Source organism: Colobus angolensis, unplaced genomic scaffold, assembly GCF_000951035.1.
Source record: "Colobus angolensis palliatus isolate OR3802 unplaced genomic scaffold, Cang.pa_1.0 Scaffold28, whole genome shotgun sequence".
Taxonomy (NCBI): Eukaryota; Metazoa; Chordata; class Mammalia; order Primates; family Cercopithecidae; genus Colobus; species Colobus angolensis.
Window position 1 is genome coordinate 6,018,768 of NW_012116043.1, and position 16,845 is coordinate 6,035,612.

The 16,845-nt window shown below is 47.7% G+C and overlaps 2 protein-coding genes and 1 pseudogene across 9 annotated transcripts in view; 1 reads left to right on the top strand and 2 right to left on the bottom strand.

Moving 5' to 3' along the window:
* DIABLO (diablo, IAP-binding mitochondrial protein) overlaps window positions 1-13,610 on the top strand; it is a 21,635-nt gene extending 8,025 nt beyond the window's left edge. For 4 of the 7 annotated variants that reach the window (XM_011948492.1, XM_011948490.1, XM_011948494.1 and 1 more), the window contains 4 exons: window positions 707-838; window positions 2,518-2,628; window positions 2,803-2,899; window positions 12,714-13,610. In XM_011948492.1, the coding sequence (XP_011803882.1) occupies window positions 707-838; window positions 2,518-2,628; window positions 2,803-2,899; window positions 12,714-12,910 (537 nt within the window). In that variant the 3' untranslated portion in view covers window positions 12,911-13,610. Of the gene's footprint in view, window positions 1-18; window positions 113-706; window positions 839-2,517; window positions 2,629-2,802; window positions 2,900-12,713 lie in introns of all 7 variants that reach the window. The other 3 variants (XM_011948491.1, XM_011948496.1, XM_011948495.1) reach the window with 2 other exon arrangements.
* LOC105516321 lies at window positions 11,761-12,198 on the bottom strand (annotated as a pseudogene). Its single transcript, XR_001002468.1, has one exon. The product of XR_001002468.1 is annotated as a 40S ribosomal protein S26-like (transcript).
* Window positions 13,611-13,743: 133 nt separating the features above from the next.
* On the bottom strand, window positions 13,744-16,758 carry B3GNT4 (UDP-GlcNAc:betaGal beta-1,3-N-acetylglucosaminyltransferase 4). Its single transcript, XM_011948497.1, has 2 exons — window positions 16,567-16,758; window positions 13,744-14,961 (listed from the first exon to the last, which is right to left on the bottom strand). Exons 1-2 carry the CDS (start codon window positions 16,630-16,632, stop codon window positions 13,891-13,893), a joined length of 1,137 nt encoding a protein of 378 aa, XP_011803887.1. The 5' UTR covers window positions 16,633-16,758; the 3' UTR covers window positions 13,744-13,890.
* Between the last annotated feature and the right edge of the window lie 87 nt (window positions 16,759-16,845).

The window sequence follows — 16,845 nt, forward strand, 5'->3', positions numbered from 1 at the left end:
TAATTTTTGTATTTTTAGTAGAGACAGGGTTTCACCATGTTGGCCAGGATGGTCTCAATCTCCTGACCTCGTGATCCGCCTGCCTCAGCCTCCCAAAGTACTGGGATTACAGGCGTAAACCAGCATGCCTGGCACTGTTTTTTTGTTTGTTTGTTTTTTTGGACAAGAGTCTTGCTCTGTCGCCCAGGCTGGAGTGCAGTGGCGCAGTCTTGACTCACTGCAACCTCTGCCTCCTGGGTTCAAGCGATTTTCCTGCCTCAGCCTCCTAAGTAGCTGGGATTACAGATGCACACCACTACCACCCGGCTAATTTTTGTATTTTTTAGTAAAGTCAGGGTTTCACCATGTTGGCCAGACTGGTCTCAAACTCCTGACCTCAAGTGATCCGCCTGCTTCTGCCTCTCAAAGTGTTGGTATTACAGGTGTGAGCCACCGCACCCCACTGCATTTTATTTTATATATAAAGAAATAATTTGCTTTTTGGAGCGGAGAATGAAAGTTGGTTAGATAGAAAGCATACTCCGGAATTATTTCTCTATATTAAATTGCCAAAATAAGGCCTTAAAAAATATAACCCAAAGGAATATAGTGCAGTTTCAGCCTAAAACACTAAGCAGCATGACAATTATGTTTTTTACTTGCCAATTTGTGAAAAAGTTCTCTGTTTGAGCTTTAGAGGTTGAGTGACAATGTTTGTGTCTTTCAGAAATCGGAGCCTCATTCCCTTAGTAGTGAAGCATTGATGAGGAGGGCGGTGTCTTTGGTAACAGATAGCACCTCTGCCTTTCTCTCTCAGACCACATATGCATTGATTGAAGCTATTACTGAATATACTAAGGTATGTCTCCTCTTGTTAACTCTTGATCTTCTAAACCATGGTTTAGCAAATAATGGCTCACAACCAAATTGTGTCTGATACCCATGTTGGTATTTGATTGAAACATAGCCAGGCCTATTTGTTTATGTATTGTCAGTAACAGTTTTTGAGGATTTGAGTAGTTTCAGCAGAGGCTGTAAGGCCCGCAAAGCCTAAAATATTTACTGTCAGGCCCTTCACAAAAACGTTTGCTGAGCCCTGATCTAAATCACTAGTTTTTAGACTTTTTCCAGAAAAATCTTAAATGTGGCAGCCTAGTATATAAAACAGAAGTAGAGCTCATGTGGTGCAGTTAGGGGCACAGGGCCATGGTCCATCAACACAGGTTTCTCTGTGAGGATTAGTTAAAAACCACTGATCTAAGCTAATAGAAAAGAGAGTATATGGGCCAGGCATGGTGGCTCACATCTGTAATCCCAGCAGCAGCTTGGGAGACTAAGGCGGGAGGATCACTTGGGGCCAGGAGCTCAAGACCAGCCCAGTCAATGTAGCAAGCCCTATCTCTACCAGAAAAAAAATTTTAAACTTAGCCAGGCATGGTGCGTTGTGTGTCTCTAGTCCCAGTTACTCCAGAGACTTGAGGTGGGAGGATCACTTGAGTCTAGGAGTTTGAGGTTACAGTGAGCTGTGAACATGCCACTGCACTTCAGTCTGGGTGACAAAGCATCCTGTTTGTAAAAAATAATAAATTTTTTTTTTTTTTTGAGGCGGAGTCTTGCTCTGTCGCCCGGACTGGAGTGCAGTGGCCGGATCTCAGCTCACTGCAAGCTCTGCCTCCCGGGTTCACGCCATTCTCCTGCCTCAGCCTCCGAGTAGCTGGGACTACAGGCACCCGCCACCTCGCCCGGCTAGTTTTTGTATTTTTTAGTAGAGACGGGGTTTCACCGTGTTAGCCAGGATGGTCTCGATCTCCTGACCTTGTGATCCGCCCATCTCGGCCTCCCAAAGTGCTGGGATTACAGGCTTGAGCCACCGCGCCCGGCCAAATTTTTTTTTTTGAGATGGAGTCTTGCTCACACAGGCTGGAGTGCAGTAGCATGATCTCAGCTCACTGCAACCTCCACCTCCTGGGTTCAAGCAGTTCTCCTTCCTCAGCCTCCTGTGTAGCTGGGATTACAGGCATGCACCACCAGGTCCGGCTAATTTTTTGTATTTTTAGTACAGACGGGGTTTCGCCATGTTGGCCAGGCTGGTCTCAAACTCCTGACTTCGGGTGATCCACCTGCCTTGGCCTCACAAAGTGCTAGGATTACAGGCGTGAGCCACCACACCCAGCCAATAAAACTTTTTTAAAGAGTATATGGTTAATCAAAAGTATTGAAGTCTCATTTGTGCATTTATTTTACATACATTTTCCAGCAGCTTTTTTTCCCTCAACCTTTAGATTTTTCCCTTGCATTGTTTTCTCTTTCTGTGTCTGAACTGCTGACAAGCTTTTAAAAACACAGAAGTTTACAGATGGAGATACGAATGTCCTGATGCCTTTACTTCATAGGATAATAGTGCAGTTTAATTGAGGCAGCAGGATGGAAGAGCCAGTTTGCTGTGGTGGAACTTAATTTCCTTGAGGTAGAAATCTCTCTATTCCTTCTGATATGTCTCAGTTATTTTACTCAGACTTATTCATTCTGTATTTGTAGGCTGTTTATACCTTAATTTCTCTTTACCGACAATATACAAGTTTACTTGGGAAAATGAATTCACAGGAAGAAGATGAAGTGTGGCAGGTGATCATAGGAGCCAGAGCTGAGGTAAGCAGAAAGTTCTAGGCATTTCTGTGTTAGTGCACCTACCTCATGTGGTATCTAAATTATTGAATTAAGTCTAATCAATATAATCAGTGTTCTCTAAATCTTCTACTTTAAGTCCATTTAAATGGGCTAGACCTCTCATACTGTCTGAAGCATTTTGCTTGATTTATGTAGATGACTTCGAAACACCAAGAATACTTGAAGCTGGAAACCACTTGGATGACTGCAGTTGGTCTTTCAGAGATGGCAGCAGAAGCTGCATATCAGACTGGTAGGTTCAAGTTTTTTGTTGCTTTTTTAACTAGAGGTGCCATTTGAGTTTTCATCTGGTTTTCTAAAATGAGGGCTTTATATTAGATGGTCTAAGTGGCTCTAACTTTGAGAAATTTTCCCCATTTCCTATCTATTAACCAACATTTACACAATAGAAAAAATGAGCATACCCTTGCAGACCAGACCTAGGTTATATCTTCAGAATGAAGAAATGATACAACTATTACCATTGGAAAACTGGATTGCCTCCAAATAGTTTGAGTTTTTGGTAATACAGTTTATTAACAATCATCGAATTACATCATTGGATGAGACTTGAGATGATTAATCTGTGTGAACCTTTTTGTACAGATGGAGAAAATGAGACGTGGAATCATAGTCAGTGGCAAAACCAGGACAAATTATTTGTCTATGTCAGGCTTTGTGGTAAGCATTTCGTAGGCACTTTTTATATGTGAAGAAACTAGAGGGCAGATGGTATGGTGAGCAAGCAGCCAAGCTGGGACTCAGCTGAGTAGGTCTTTTTTTTTTTTTTATAAAATAGAGATGGAGTTTTACCACGTTGCACAGGATAATCTCGAAATCCTAGGCTCAGTCTACCCACCTTGGCCTCCCAAAGTGCTGGGAGTATACGCATGAGCCACTGAGCCAAGTATGTTGAATTCCAAAGCCTTTGCTTCTCCTAGCAGCTGGTGCTTTGTCCTCTGCACCTTAATACCCCAAGGTGCCCATCATAGAACATTCTACCTGAGCGGTTCCAAGCTAGGAAGGCTCACAGACTTTTTTTTTTTTTTTTGAAACTGAGTTTTGTTCCTGTCACCCAGGGTGGAGTGCAATGGCACCATCGAGGCCTACTGCAACCTCCGCCTCCTGGGTTCAAGTGATTCTCCTGCCTCAGCCTTCCAAGTAACTGGGATTATAGGCACCCACCACCACACCCCAACTAGTTTTTGTATTTTTAATAGAGAAGGCGTTTTGCCATGTTGGCCAGGCTGGTCTCGAATTCCTGACTTCAGGTGATCCACCTGCCTCAGCCTCCCAAAGTGTTGGGATTACAGGCATGAGCCACTACGTCCAGCCAAAAATATTTTTTTTTTTGGACAGTTTCATTCTTGGTGCCCAGGCTGCAGTCGTGGCACTTTCTCAGCTCACTGCAACCTCTGCCTCTCCAATTGAAGCAATTCTCCTGCCTCAGCCTCCCAATTACAAGCATGCACCACCACACCTGGCTAATTTTTGTATTTTTAGTAGAGACGGGTTTTGCCATGTTGGCCAAGCTGGTCTCAAACTCCTCACTTCAGGTGATACACCCACCTCAGCCTCTCAAAGTGCTGGGATTACAGACGTGAGCTATCGCACCCAGCCGGCTCACCAGAATTATAGCCCAGTACTAGCTGTTATTAAGAAACTGGTTGCAGTGGCTCACGCGCCTGTAATCCCAGCACTTTGGGAGGCCAAGGAGGGTGGATCACTTGAGGTCAAGAGTTCGAGACTGGCCTGGCCAACATGGGGAAACCCTGTCTCTACTAAAAATACAAAAATTAGCCAGGTGTAGTGGCACATGCCTGTGCAGGAGAATGGCTTGAACCCAGGAGGTGGAGGCTGCAGTGAGCCGAGATGGCTCCACTGCACCTCAAGCCTTGGTGACACAGCGAGACTCTGTCTCAAGAAAAAAAAAAAAAAACTGGTATGGGTCGGGCCCAGGGGCTCACACGTGTCTTTGGGAAGCCGAGGCGGGCAGATTGCTGGAGCCCAGGAGTTCAAGGACAACACAGCAAAACCCCATCTCTACCCAAAATACAAAAATTAGCTGGGCGTATTGGCGCTTGCCTATAGTCCCAGCTACTCGGGAGGCTCAGGTGGGAGGATTGCTTGAACCCAGGAGCTCAAGGCTGCAGTGAGCTATGATCATGCCTCTGCACTCCATCCTAGGCAAAAGAACTAGACCCTGTCTCTCAAAAAAGAAATTGTTATATTAAAACACACTCTTGTTTTCTGATGTCAAGATGAGCAGACTAGGGTCTCAAGCGTCAAATCTTAAAAATGACAGAAAGGGCTGGGTGTGTTGGCTTACACCTGTAATCCCAGCTACTTGGGAGGGTGAGGCAGGAGGATCACTTGAGCCTGGGAGGCAGAGGTTGCAGTGAGGTGAGATCACTGCACTCCAGCCTGGGCAACAGAGTGAGACCCCATCTCAAAGAAAAGATATCAAGCATTTTTTAAAGTAAGTGTTGTGTCATCATACTGAAAAACAAAAAGTAATTCTTTTAGAAGTTTTTGTTAAGGTTTTTTTTTTTTTTTGGAGACAGAGTCTCACTCTGTCCCCCAGGCTGGAGTGCAGTGGTGTGAACTCAGCTCAGTGCAACCTCCACCTCCCTGGTTCAAGCAATTCTCTTGCCTCTGCCTCCTGAGTAGCTGGGATTGGAGGCGCCTGCCATCATGCCTGGCTAATTTTTGTATTTTTAGTAGAGACAGGGTTTTACCATGTTAGCCAGACTGGTCTCAAATTCCTGATCTCAGGTGGTTTGCCTTCCTCGGCCTCCCAAAGTGCTGGGATTACAGACATGAGCCACTGCGCTTGGCCCAGAAAAAGGATTATTAGTGATCCTGAGGAATCGGAGATTGGGAACAAAGAATGAAGCAACAGAAGTGTGGAAGCAGCATTATAGTCGTGCCACACAAAGATGGCAGAGGAGGATTGCTGGGTGCAGTGAACAGGAGGATATGCTTAGATCTAGAAGGAGAAAAGGAGGATAGGATGTATAAGCATTATCTGAAAAAAAGTAGACATTTTCGTAGAACTCATAAAAGGGCTAACAAGTTGTAAACAGAATTTTGGTTTTTTTTTTTTTGTCTTACTTTATCACCAGGCTGGAGTATAGTGGTACAATCACGACTCACTGCTTACTACAGCCTCAGCCTCTGGGCTCAAGTGATCCTACCACATCAGTCTCCCAAGTAGCTGGGATTATGTGTTTTTGGCAGAGACAGGGTTTTGCCATGTTGCCTATCCGCCCACCTTGGCCGCTCAGACTGCTAGAATTATAGACATGAGACACTGTGCGCGGCCTTAGGATTTCACTTTTTTAACAAAAAATCTGGTCCAAGTGCAGTGGCTCATAACTCTTGTAATCAATCAATCCCAGCACTTTGGGATGCCTAAGCAGGTGGATCACCTGAGCTCAGGAGTTCAAGACCTGACAACATGATGAAACCCTGTCTCTACAAAAAAATTAGCCAGGCATGGTGGTGGGCGCCTGTAGTTCCAGCTTCTTGGGATGCTGAGATGAGAGGATCACTTGAGCCCTGGAGGTTGAGGCTGCAGTGAGCCATGATCAGGCCAGTGCACCCCAGCCTGGTTGACTAAGCAAGACCCTGTCTTAAAAACAAAAAAATGGCTGGGCGCAGTGGTTCACACCACTTTGGGAGGCTGAGGTGAGCAGATCACGAGGTCAGGAGATCGAGACCATCCTGGCTAACACGGTGAAACGCCGTCTCTACTAAAAATACAAAAAAATTAGCCACGTGTGGTGGCGGGCGCCTGTAGTCCCAGCTACTCAGGAGGCTGAGGCAGGAGAATGGCGGGAACCTGGGAGGCGGAGCTTGCAATGACCTAAGATCACACCACTGCACTCCAGCCTGGGCAACACAGCAAGACTCCGTCTCAAAAAACAAATAAATAAATAAGCAAATAGTAAAGTAACAGCATAACAAAAAGATTCAGAGCAAAATCCCAAAAGCTACTAAGAAAAAATAGATTACCTACAAAGGAAGTAGAATCAAACATCAGGCATCTTCTCCACAACACTAGAGGTGACGATGCGTAAATAACCTAGGAGTTTACATATAGTCAACTACCATCAAAAAGTGAGAATAAAAGATGCCCTCAGACATCGACTCCAAGTACCACCTGCATACACCTTCTGGAAGAACTATGAAGAAGGAAAAATCAGTTTTGAAAGAAGCTACTAAAATTTTTTTCCAAAAGTTCTGAGTGTAAAACAAGTTTTTAAATTTGGGAAAGTGAAAACATGCTAAGCACATTGACATTAGACATTGTTAAACACTGCAGAGAATTAGTAGGAGTAGCAGGAAACTTGGTAGCTTCAATTGAGGCAGGAAAGGTTTAAAAAAGAAAACTCATTAATTAGAAAATACAAAACTGGGCCAGGCGCAGTGGTTCACACCTATAATCCCAGCACTTTGGAAGGCCGAGGCAGGTGGATCAGCTGAGGTCAGGAGTTCAAGGCCAACATGGCGAAACCCCATCTCTAATTTAAAAAAAAAAAAATTATAGGAATAATTTCAAACATCAGTGATTGCAGTAAAACTAACTTATTAAATGACACTTTTGGATTGTGTTCCAAAAAATCTAGCTAAATCAAAGAAAGCATTCAAGATAAAAAGCAATCAGTAGGACAGGACAATTCTTTAAGACATCAATCATGAAACATGTACTTAATAAGGCAAAAACTCAGAATTACAAGGAGATCTCAGAGATGTGTGTAATACTTAATTTTCTGAGCACGCTTGCAGGTCAAGAAGACCAAAAAATTAAAGCTATTAAGGATTAGAATAGAATTTGTTTTGGAGACAGGGTCTTGCTCTGTTGCCCAGGCTGGAGTGTAATGACATGATCACAGCTCACTGCAGCCTTGACCTGGGCTCAAGCCATCTTCCCATTTCAGCCTTCCAAGTAGCCCAACTAATTTTCTTTTTTATGTTGCCCAGGCTGATTTTGAACTCCTGGGCTCAAGTGATCCTCCCGCCTTGGCCTCCCAAAATGCTAGGATCACAGGCGTGAGCTGAGCCACTGCACCCAGCTCAGTATGATTTTTGATTTTTTATTTTGGAGACAGGGTCTCACTCTGTCACCCAGGTTGGAGTACCTTGATCTTGGCTCACTGTAACTTCTGCCTCCCAGGCTCAAGCAATCCTGTCTCAGCCTCCTGAGTAACTAGGACCACAGGCAGTCACCACCACACCCAATTCATCTTTATTTTTTGGTAGAGATGGGGTTTCACCATGTTGCCCAGGCTAGTCTCGAACTCCTGAGCTAAGGCAGTCCGCCTGCCTCAGCCTTCCAAAAGTGCTGGGATTGCAGGTGTGAGCCACTGTGCCCGCCTGTGATTTATTTATTTATTTATTTATTTTAACTAAACAAAGGAAAATCAGATTTGTGTATGTGAGAGACACAAGGTCCATGCGGGAATGCAGCAATGGATCATAGCTCATAGCTTGCTGTAGTCTCAACCTCCTGGACTCAAGTGATCCTCCCTACCTTAGCCTCCCCAGTAGCTGGGATTACGGGTGCACACCATCATGCCCTGGCTAATTTTTTTCTTTTTAGTAGAAACAGAGTTTCGCTAAGTTTCCCAGGCTGGTTTCGCAGAGTGATTTTTAAACACCTGATAAATGTATATATACTGAATATAAAACTTTGTCCCCTCCCTCTAAATCTTCATATTCTTCTAAGACACAAAGTAAATTTTGTACCAGGTGACAAAAGGAAGAGACAACAAAATCATTTAAAAAGTTGATATATCGGCCGGGCGCGGTGGCTCAGGCCTGTAATCCCAGCACTTTGGGAGGCCGAGGCGGGTGGATCACGAGGTCAGGAGAGCAAGACCATCCTGGCTAACACGGTGAAACTCCATCTATACTAAAAATACAAAAAAATTGGCCGGGCATGGTGGCAGGCACCTGTAGTCCTAGCTACTCGGGAGTCTGAGGCAGGAGAATGGCGTGAACCTGGGAGGTAGAGGTTGCAGTGAGCCAAGATTGTGCCACTGCACTGTAACCTGGGCAACAAAGCAAGACTCCATCTCAAAAAAAAAAAAAAAAAGTTGATATATCACATTCACCAACCTTCAATCTACCACTAATAAAGAAATTCCTGGCCGGGCGTGGTGGCTCAGGCCTGTAATCCCAGCACTTTGGGAGGCCGAGACGGGCGGATCACGAGGTCAGGAGATCGAGACCATCCTGGCTAACACGGTGAAACCCCGTCTCTACTAAAAAATACAAAAAACCAGCCGGGCGAGGTGGCGGGTGCCTGTAGTCCCAGCTACTCGGGAGGCTGAGGCAGGAGAATGGCGTGAACCCGGGAGGCGGAGCTTGCAGTGAGCTGAGATCCGGCCATTGCACTCCAGCCTGGGCAACAGAGCAAGACTCCGTCTCAAAAAAAAAAAAGAAATTCCTTATGTCTACAAAGTTTAAAAACATGCTTCTTAAAAACTACAGGCTAAAAAAATTTAAATGGAAATTTAAAAATACAATGGTGATGACAAGCACAGTATATAGGAGAACTGGGAGGTTGTAGACAAAGTAGCTCTTAAAGGGAGATTTACACCTATGTCATAAATACAAAGACTGAATGACAGGTAATATTCACTGTAACAGTACTGAAAATAAGTTAAACTTTAACTCAGTTATCAGAAAGGCAAAATGAGAAAAATGGAACATTAGAAGTAAATAGGAACAATGAAGCAAAATCTGTTCTCTTGAAAAGCCTGAAAAATGAGGCAAAGATTTGGTAAGTATGACTTTTTAGAGAGAGTGGTAAAGTAACGTCAGAAATAATCGTTACAGAGGTTTTTTTAATACGAGAATATTATGATCTTGATTCAGTCTCGAAGAATCCGTATGAGACTAGGTTGGGCACAGCGGCTCACAACTGTAATCCCAGTACTTGGGAGGCTGAGGCAGGAGGGGCGCTTGGGCCCAGTAATTCAAGACCAGCCTAGGCAACATAGCAAGACCCCATCTCTACCAAAAAGTCGAAAAAACGAGCCGAGTGTGGTGGTACACACCTGTGGTTCCAGTTACTTGGGAAGCTGAGGTCAGAGGATCACTTAAGAGCCAGGAGTTCAGGGCTACAGGGGGCCATGATTGTGCCACTGCACCCCAGCCTGGGCAAGAGTTAGGCCCTATCTCAAAAAAAAAAACTGTAATCCCAGCACTTTGGGAGGCTGAGGCAGGATAATCACTTGAGGCCAGGAGTTTGAAACCAACCAGGCCAACATGGTGAAACCCTGTCTCTACTAAAAATATAAAAACTAACCAGGCATGATGGCATGCACCTGTAATTCCAGCTACTTGGGAGGTTGAGGCAGGAGAATCGCTCGAACCCAGGAAGCCAACGTTGCAGTGAGCCGAGATTGTGCCACTGCACTCCACCGTAGGCAACAGAGCGAAACTCCATCTCCAAAAATAAATAACTATAAAAGTAGAAACAGTGGCCAGGCACGGTGGCTCACGTCTGTAATCCCAGCACTTTGGGAGGCCAAGGCAGGTGGATCATGAGGTGAGGAGACAGACCATCCTGGCTAACATGGTAAAACCCCATCTCTACTAAAAATACAAAAAAAAAAAAAAAATTAAGCATGGTGGTGGGCACCTGTAGCTCTAGCTACTTGGGAGGCTGAGGCAGGAGAATGGCGTGAACCCGGGAGGGTGGAGCTTGCACTGAGCCGAGATCGCGCCACTGCAGTCCAGCTTGGGTGACAAGAGTGAGACTCCGTCTCAAAAAAAAAAAAAAAAGTAGAAATGGTATTCAAAGATTTTGATGTCCCCGAAATGGACACCAGGGCCTAGGATGTTTCGTGGGAGAGTTGTATCAAATCTCCCAAAACTAGAATACCTATGTTACTGTAAGTGCACCTGAACATAGAAAGTAATGACAAGCCTCATATTACAACTGTATGAAGCCAGCATAGCCCCGATCCCAAACTGGGGCTAGGGCAGCACCAAAACGGGAAGGTATAGTTCAGTATCACTTCAAAATGTAGCCGTAAATCAAACATAGCCATTTACCCTCAAAATAGAGTGATAGTTCACCGCTGTAAAAAACTATAGAGACTCCTCCTCAAAAAAAATACATAATTCACTACTTGAGATGATACATCCATAGATTAAATGAGAAAAACCACTTAATTATCTCAATATATGCCCAAAACATCTTCAATAGAATGTAGCCATTTATGATTCGAATCTAAGTACAATTATGAAAAGATACTTTTCTTAATGTAATAAAGGTTAAGTAATCCTACTTAATTGTGTGAACTATCAGAAGTGTTTTCATCAAAGTCAGAAGAGGAGGATGCCTGTCATTCTCCACTACCTGTCAACATTGTACTGAAGGTTCTTGGTAATGCCGTAAGAAAAGATCAAAATGTTCTATAGATGAATTGATAAAATGTGTATACCCAGATGATGAAATACACTAACTAGCAGCAGGTAAAATGAGAGCTCACACACTTTTTTTTTTGGAGACCTCCGAGTTTCACTCTGTCGCCTAGGCTGGAGTGAAGTGGCCATCTCAGTTCACTGCAACCTCTGCCTCCTAGGTTCAAGCAGTTCTCCTGCTTCAGCCTTCCAAGTAGCAGGGACTACAGGTGCACTTCGCCACACCCAGCTAATTTTTTTGTATTTTAGTAGAAACGGGGTTTCACCGTGTTACCCAGGCTGGTCTCGAACTCCTGAGCTTAGGCAATCCACCCTCCTCGGCATCCCAGAGTGCTAGGATTACAGGCATGAGCCCCTGGCCTTTTTTTTTTGACATGGAGTCTCTGTCATCCAGGCTGGAGTGCAGTGGCACGATCTTGGCTCGCTTCAGCCTTCGCCTCCTGGGTCCAAGTGATTTTCCCGCCTCAGCCTCCCAAGTAGCTGGGATTACAGGCATGCACCACCATGCCTGGCTAATTTTTTTTTTTGTATGTTTGGTAGAGGTGGGGTTTCGCCATGTTGGCCAGGCTGGTCTTGAACTCCTGACCCTCAGGTGATCCGCCTTGGCTTCCCAGAGTGCTGTGATTAGAGGTTTGAGCCACGGCGCCTGGCCTTCAAAACACGTTTTTTGGATTTTTTTTTTAAGTACAATTTCCATTTTATTTTTCTCCAGAGAATAGTCTGTCTCAGTCTTTAAGGACTCAGCTCCTTACATGGGCTTTGGTGGGGGACGTGGGGCAGCACCCGCAGGTCTAAATCGGGGAGGGGGTGTTCGGTCCTTGCGGGCTTCACGAGATCGATTCCTGACTACTTTGCTGTGAATTGCACAACTCACACAGTAATGTAGCTTCACATACAGCTTGGGAAGCACATAGGCATCAAAGACGCTCGCTTCAGAAATGTCCCTGACTGCTGCGGCCTCCACTATGTTTCGAATGACTAATTTCTTAATGGCCTTGTCCTTGGGCACGCATCGGGCACAGTTAGTGCAGCGAATAGGCTGCACATGGCCGCGGCCTTTTGGCACGACCGTTGTTCCTTCTTTTCTTTGTCATTTTGGACGTACGGACCAAAGAGAGCCAAAACACGTTTAAGTGAAAAAATTATAAAACATGTTTAATACCTTTTATGTTGTTTCTTTTTAAAAATTTTAAAAAATTTATAAATATAAATTTATAGTAACAGTATTTTTCTATGCATTCCTTTACCTTTAAAGATTAGGGTGACAAAAGGGATCTTTGACAATGTTATTCGTGATCTCTGTGTCAAAAAGAAATGCATGATGTGTAGTTAAAAAAATTCATCAAAGGTCTGTACTAAAAGCTGTGTAGCTATAAAGATGATTGTGAGAGTTACTAATTGTGTTGGCCGCTGATAGCTGAAGAAAAATACTGTTTTTGACAGTATCGGTTAAATCCAGACCTGAACACAGAGGTGGAAGTTCCTTTGCAGAGAGAAGACAGGGAGGTCAAGGAAAATGACCCCAGGAGGGGTTCAGATGACAGCCACAGCACCCCCAGGCCGACGTCCACGTGAACCTTCTGCCCTGCACGACTACTCAACCCTATTGTCCCATGTTTTGGCAGGCGCAGATCAGGCCTCTATAACCGCCAGGAATCACATTCAGCTGGTGAAACTGCAGGTGGACGAGGTGCACCAGCTCTCCCGGCAAGCAGAAACCAAGCTGGCAGAAGCACAGATAGAAGAGCTCCGTCAGAAAACACAGGAGGAAGGGGAGGAGCCGGCTGAGTTGGAGCAGGAGGCCTACCTGCGTGAGGATTGAGGGCCTGAGTCCACTGCCCTGTCTCCCCACTCAGTGGGGAAAGCAGGGGCAGATGCCATCCTGCCCAGGGTTGGCATGAGTGTCTACACCGAGAAGAGGTGGCAGGTCCTGCTCTGGCCAATCAGGCGAGACGCCTTTGTGAGCTCTGAGTGCCTCCTGTGGTCTCAGGCTTGCACTGGACCTGGTTCTCAGCCCTTGGGCACTGTACCTTGTTTAACATTTCACCCCACTCTGTACAGCTGCTCTTACCCACCCATTTTTTCACCTTCCTCCCAAAGCATTTTGCTGACCTGGGTCAGAGAGAGGAATCCTTTTTGTCATGCCCTTAAGTTCAGCAGCTGTTTAACCTGTTTTCAGTATCATTTACATTGTCAAAAATGATTTAGTACCTGTTCCCTCTGTTGGGATGCGAGTTTTGGCGGGGAGCGGGGAACCTGTCCAGTTTGTATGGTTTGCTTTTAAGTCTTTCTAATGTGTTCTCTGATCTGCCCTCACTGCCCTGTGAGGACAGCTCAGGCCAAGGAGTGAAAAGACGATGACTACTAAGGGAAGGGATGCGGAATGTTTGCCCGGTGCTCTCAGCAGGACTCTCAACACAGGCCTCTTATTCCTTTCTTTCCTTTGTGTTTCTCTATTGTATCCAAAGGAGAAGAGTAAGATTTTGTGTGCATCTAAAAGAGAAAATGTGCCTCTCTGCTGGCGTCCTATGCAGCCTCCTTCCTTCAGGCCCCAGACTGGTAGCGCCCCAGGTGGCTCCAGGAATCCCCGACAGGTTCCTGGCAGCATTTGCTACCCTTTGGCTCCCATTCAACATATGCTAGACAAGTTAGCCAGGTTGCAGTGTTTTTAATCAGAGCTAACAAGGTGAGGGGAGTTACAAAAACCAAGTCGCATTTTCTGTAGACCAGCAGGGATCTGTTTCTCACCGTGATAGAGAATCAACACTGAGTCCGCTCTCAGGCTGTTGCCCGACCCATCCTTCAGCGCTGGGGTATGGGGACAGCTGCACACTTGAGCCCCTCATCTGTCACCAGTGCCCACATGGTCCACATCTCCAGGGGGCTGAGGCGGTGCACCAGCAGGAGCCCCCTATACAGGCAGGGGTCTAAGGGGTCCAGGGGCCGCCGGATTCCAAATGTCTTGAAGCCAGCATGGTGCATGGGGCTCAGCCCCAGCCTCCTCAGGCACATACCCACAAAGACGTCATCAATGGGGAAGAGTTCAGCGTCTTCCATGGTAGCCTGGAGGCGCCGCACGGTGGCTCTGGACATGACATATCCTCCCCCACCAGCATAGGGTGGGTAGTGGGTGGCTGTGTACATTGAGAGTGGGATGAAATACTTGACCTTCGTGTTCCTGTTGGGCAGGGCTTGGCGGATGACATCTCCCACCAGGAGGTCCTGGGCCGGGTCCCAGCCATCCAGGAACTCTAACACATTGGGAACGTGGACAAAGACATCATCATCTCCCTTTAGCATGAAGTGGGCCTGGGGGCAGGCAGACACCACCCAGCGCTGCAGGTGCAGCTCCTTGAGCGTCAGGTTGAAGAAGTCCTCAGTGAAGTCCCACTGGAGGATGTCATCAAACTCCCTACTCTCATAGGTCAGCAGCTGGGCTGGGGGAGCGGGTCCTGCCACCCCCAGGAGGAACACCAGCTTCAGCTGCCGGCCCTTAGCCCAGCCCCCAGCCCTGCCCCACGTGCTGCGGATAGCTGCACGGCGCTCCACGTGACCAGGCTGTGACTTGATGGCCAGGAGCAAGAAGGTATCCTTGGAACAGCCTGAAGGCTCCAGCAAGATAGAGAAATTTCGGCAGTGGCGATATGTCAAGAAGAGGCGGTGACGGCTAGGCAGGGACAGAGAAGCGCTAGCCACTGTGTGATTGGGTGGACACCGGCTGTGACGGGGTGCTGGGGGAGCCCAGAACGGCTGGTGGGCCGTGAGGTCTCCTGCGGGCTTGGCCTCCTTCCTCAGGAAGAGCAGGCAGCCGAGCAACAGCACAGCCAGGCTGTAGGAGACCAGCCAGCCCAGCCTGCGGAGCATTGCCGGTCCCTGCAAGGAGAGAGCCACCTGAGCAGGGTCCAGTCTCGGGTCCCTGTTGCTGTCCCCAAGAGCTGGGCAGGAGTTAACCTGCACCCCAGCAGCTAAATCCCTGCTGGCCTCTGGACTTTTTTATTCTCAGTGTGTCCTCAGGCTCTTTCCAGAGTCCTCCCTCCCCTGAGGATGGGCTAAGCACAGCTCCTTTGCCAGCCCTTGCCCTCCTCTGCCATCATCTGAGGACTCCTAGGTCTGTCTTTCCCAAAATGACTTGCTGCCACTTTACAGCTGACACCATAAATGTTCCCAGCCATTCTCACAGGAAACTCGAGCTTTTAGGCACAGACTCAGTTTAGCTTGGATCAGATTCACTAAGTATGGAACTGACACCATTTCCCAAAAAAAGCCTGGTGCCTGTGGGGTGCTGTGTTGGGCATCTCCAAGATGACCAGGAGTGCACTGCCTCCCTTGGAGAGGAACCAGCACCACGGGGTGGCCGTGGCCACCAAAGCACACACCCTTTACACCTGCCTCAGAGGTTCGGGCTTCCAGGCGGGAGTTAGTGAGACAAAGCCACACACAGCAAGAGGGGGAGCAGGAAAGCTGGGGACTTGTATCAGGGATGGCTTCCGAGGCCCCCCGCCCTGCCTTCCCACCATGCTCTAAGGGCTGATTTCTCCCAGGGACCTGAACAGAAGGATGAGGAGACAGGATCCAACAAAGGGGCCCGAGCTCCACAGTAGCAAAGCCAGGCTTCAGTTTCTCATCATTTTGGTCCCTTTGGTGTCTCCCTCTGCCCCAGTCCCCTCCCCTTCACCTACACTGCCAAGTCGTCCTGTCCCTTCACTTCTGACCAGTCTGCCGCAGCGGCCACTGCCACAGCCACCACGACCACCAGAAAAGCAACTGCTAGGGATGCAGTGGCAAGCAAGACAGGGTCGCTGCCCTCAGAGGGGAGCACAAAGTACATAGGGACCGGGTATACTGAGAAGTTACAATCTAATGCAGCGAATTGGCTGGCGGGGAGGACGGATCCTATAGCCAGGGGTAGCTAACAAAGCCCTCCTTGATGGAGGGACGTGTGAGCAAGAACTGGGTGAGGAGTGGGACCTTTCCTGAAGACCTGGGGTCTCTGCAGGCCGAGGGCAGAGTCAGGTAGCTCCAGGGCAGAAGTGAGGGGAGAGAGAAGGGAGACGGGGGCCCAGCGGGTTTACAGTAGGAGGCGGCCGGCCCGGCTAGTGAAAGAGTTAAGGTTTTGTTGGTTTTTTGAGACACTGTCTCTGTCACCCAGACTCCAGTGGAGTGCAGTGGCACAACTATAGCTCACTGCAGCCTGGAACTCCTGGGTTCAAGCGATCCTCCGGCCTCGGCCTCCCCAGTAGCTGGGACTACAGGCGAGCAGGGCCTGGCTAATTTATTTTTTGTAGAGATGTGGTATCCCTTTATTGTCGGGGCTGGTCTGGAACTCCTGGCCTCAAGCGATCCTTCCGCTTTGCCTCGGCCTCCCAAAGCGTTGGGACTACAGGTGTGAGCCACTGGCCAGAGTTTTCTGAGCGCCCTGGAGATCTATGAGGGGACCGGGGACGAGGGGGTCTGGCCGTGGTGGTGAAAGAATCCGACCTTTGGTAAAAGGCCAGTCCTACCGCCCCTTCCCTGGTGGGCTGCGGAAGGCTGGGGAGGAAGCATGAAGGGCAGCTGGAGACTGTCTCCGTGCTCGGGATGCCGGGCGGCGGCAGGGTCGAAGGGACATGAGTCTCAGGTATGAGAGCACCGCGGACTGTGGGCGAGGGGCCCGGGTGGGCGGCGGTGCCATTCACCGAGAAGGGCGCACAACAGGTGGCTTGGTTCCATCCCCGGAGGTTTCAGTCCAGGCTGCGCCGCGGCCCGGGTGGCCCGCGG

Excerpts from the sequence above, each read along its gene's own strand:
- B3GNT4 (XM_011948497.1), bottom strand. The coding sequence starts at position 16,632 with ATGCTTCCTCCCCAGCCTTCCGCAGCCCACCAGGGAAGGGGCGGTAGG. Across the intron at positions 14,962-16,566 it reads GGACTGGCCTTTTACCAAAG|GGACCGGCAATGCTCCGCAG; the intron begins GTCGGATTCTTT and ends CTCTCCTTGCAG.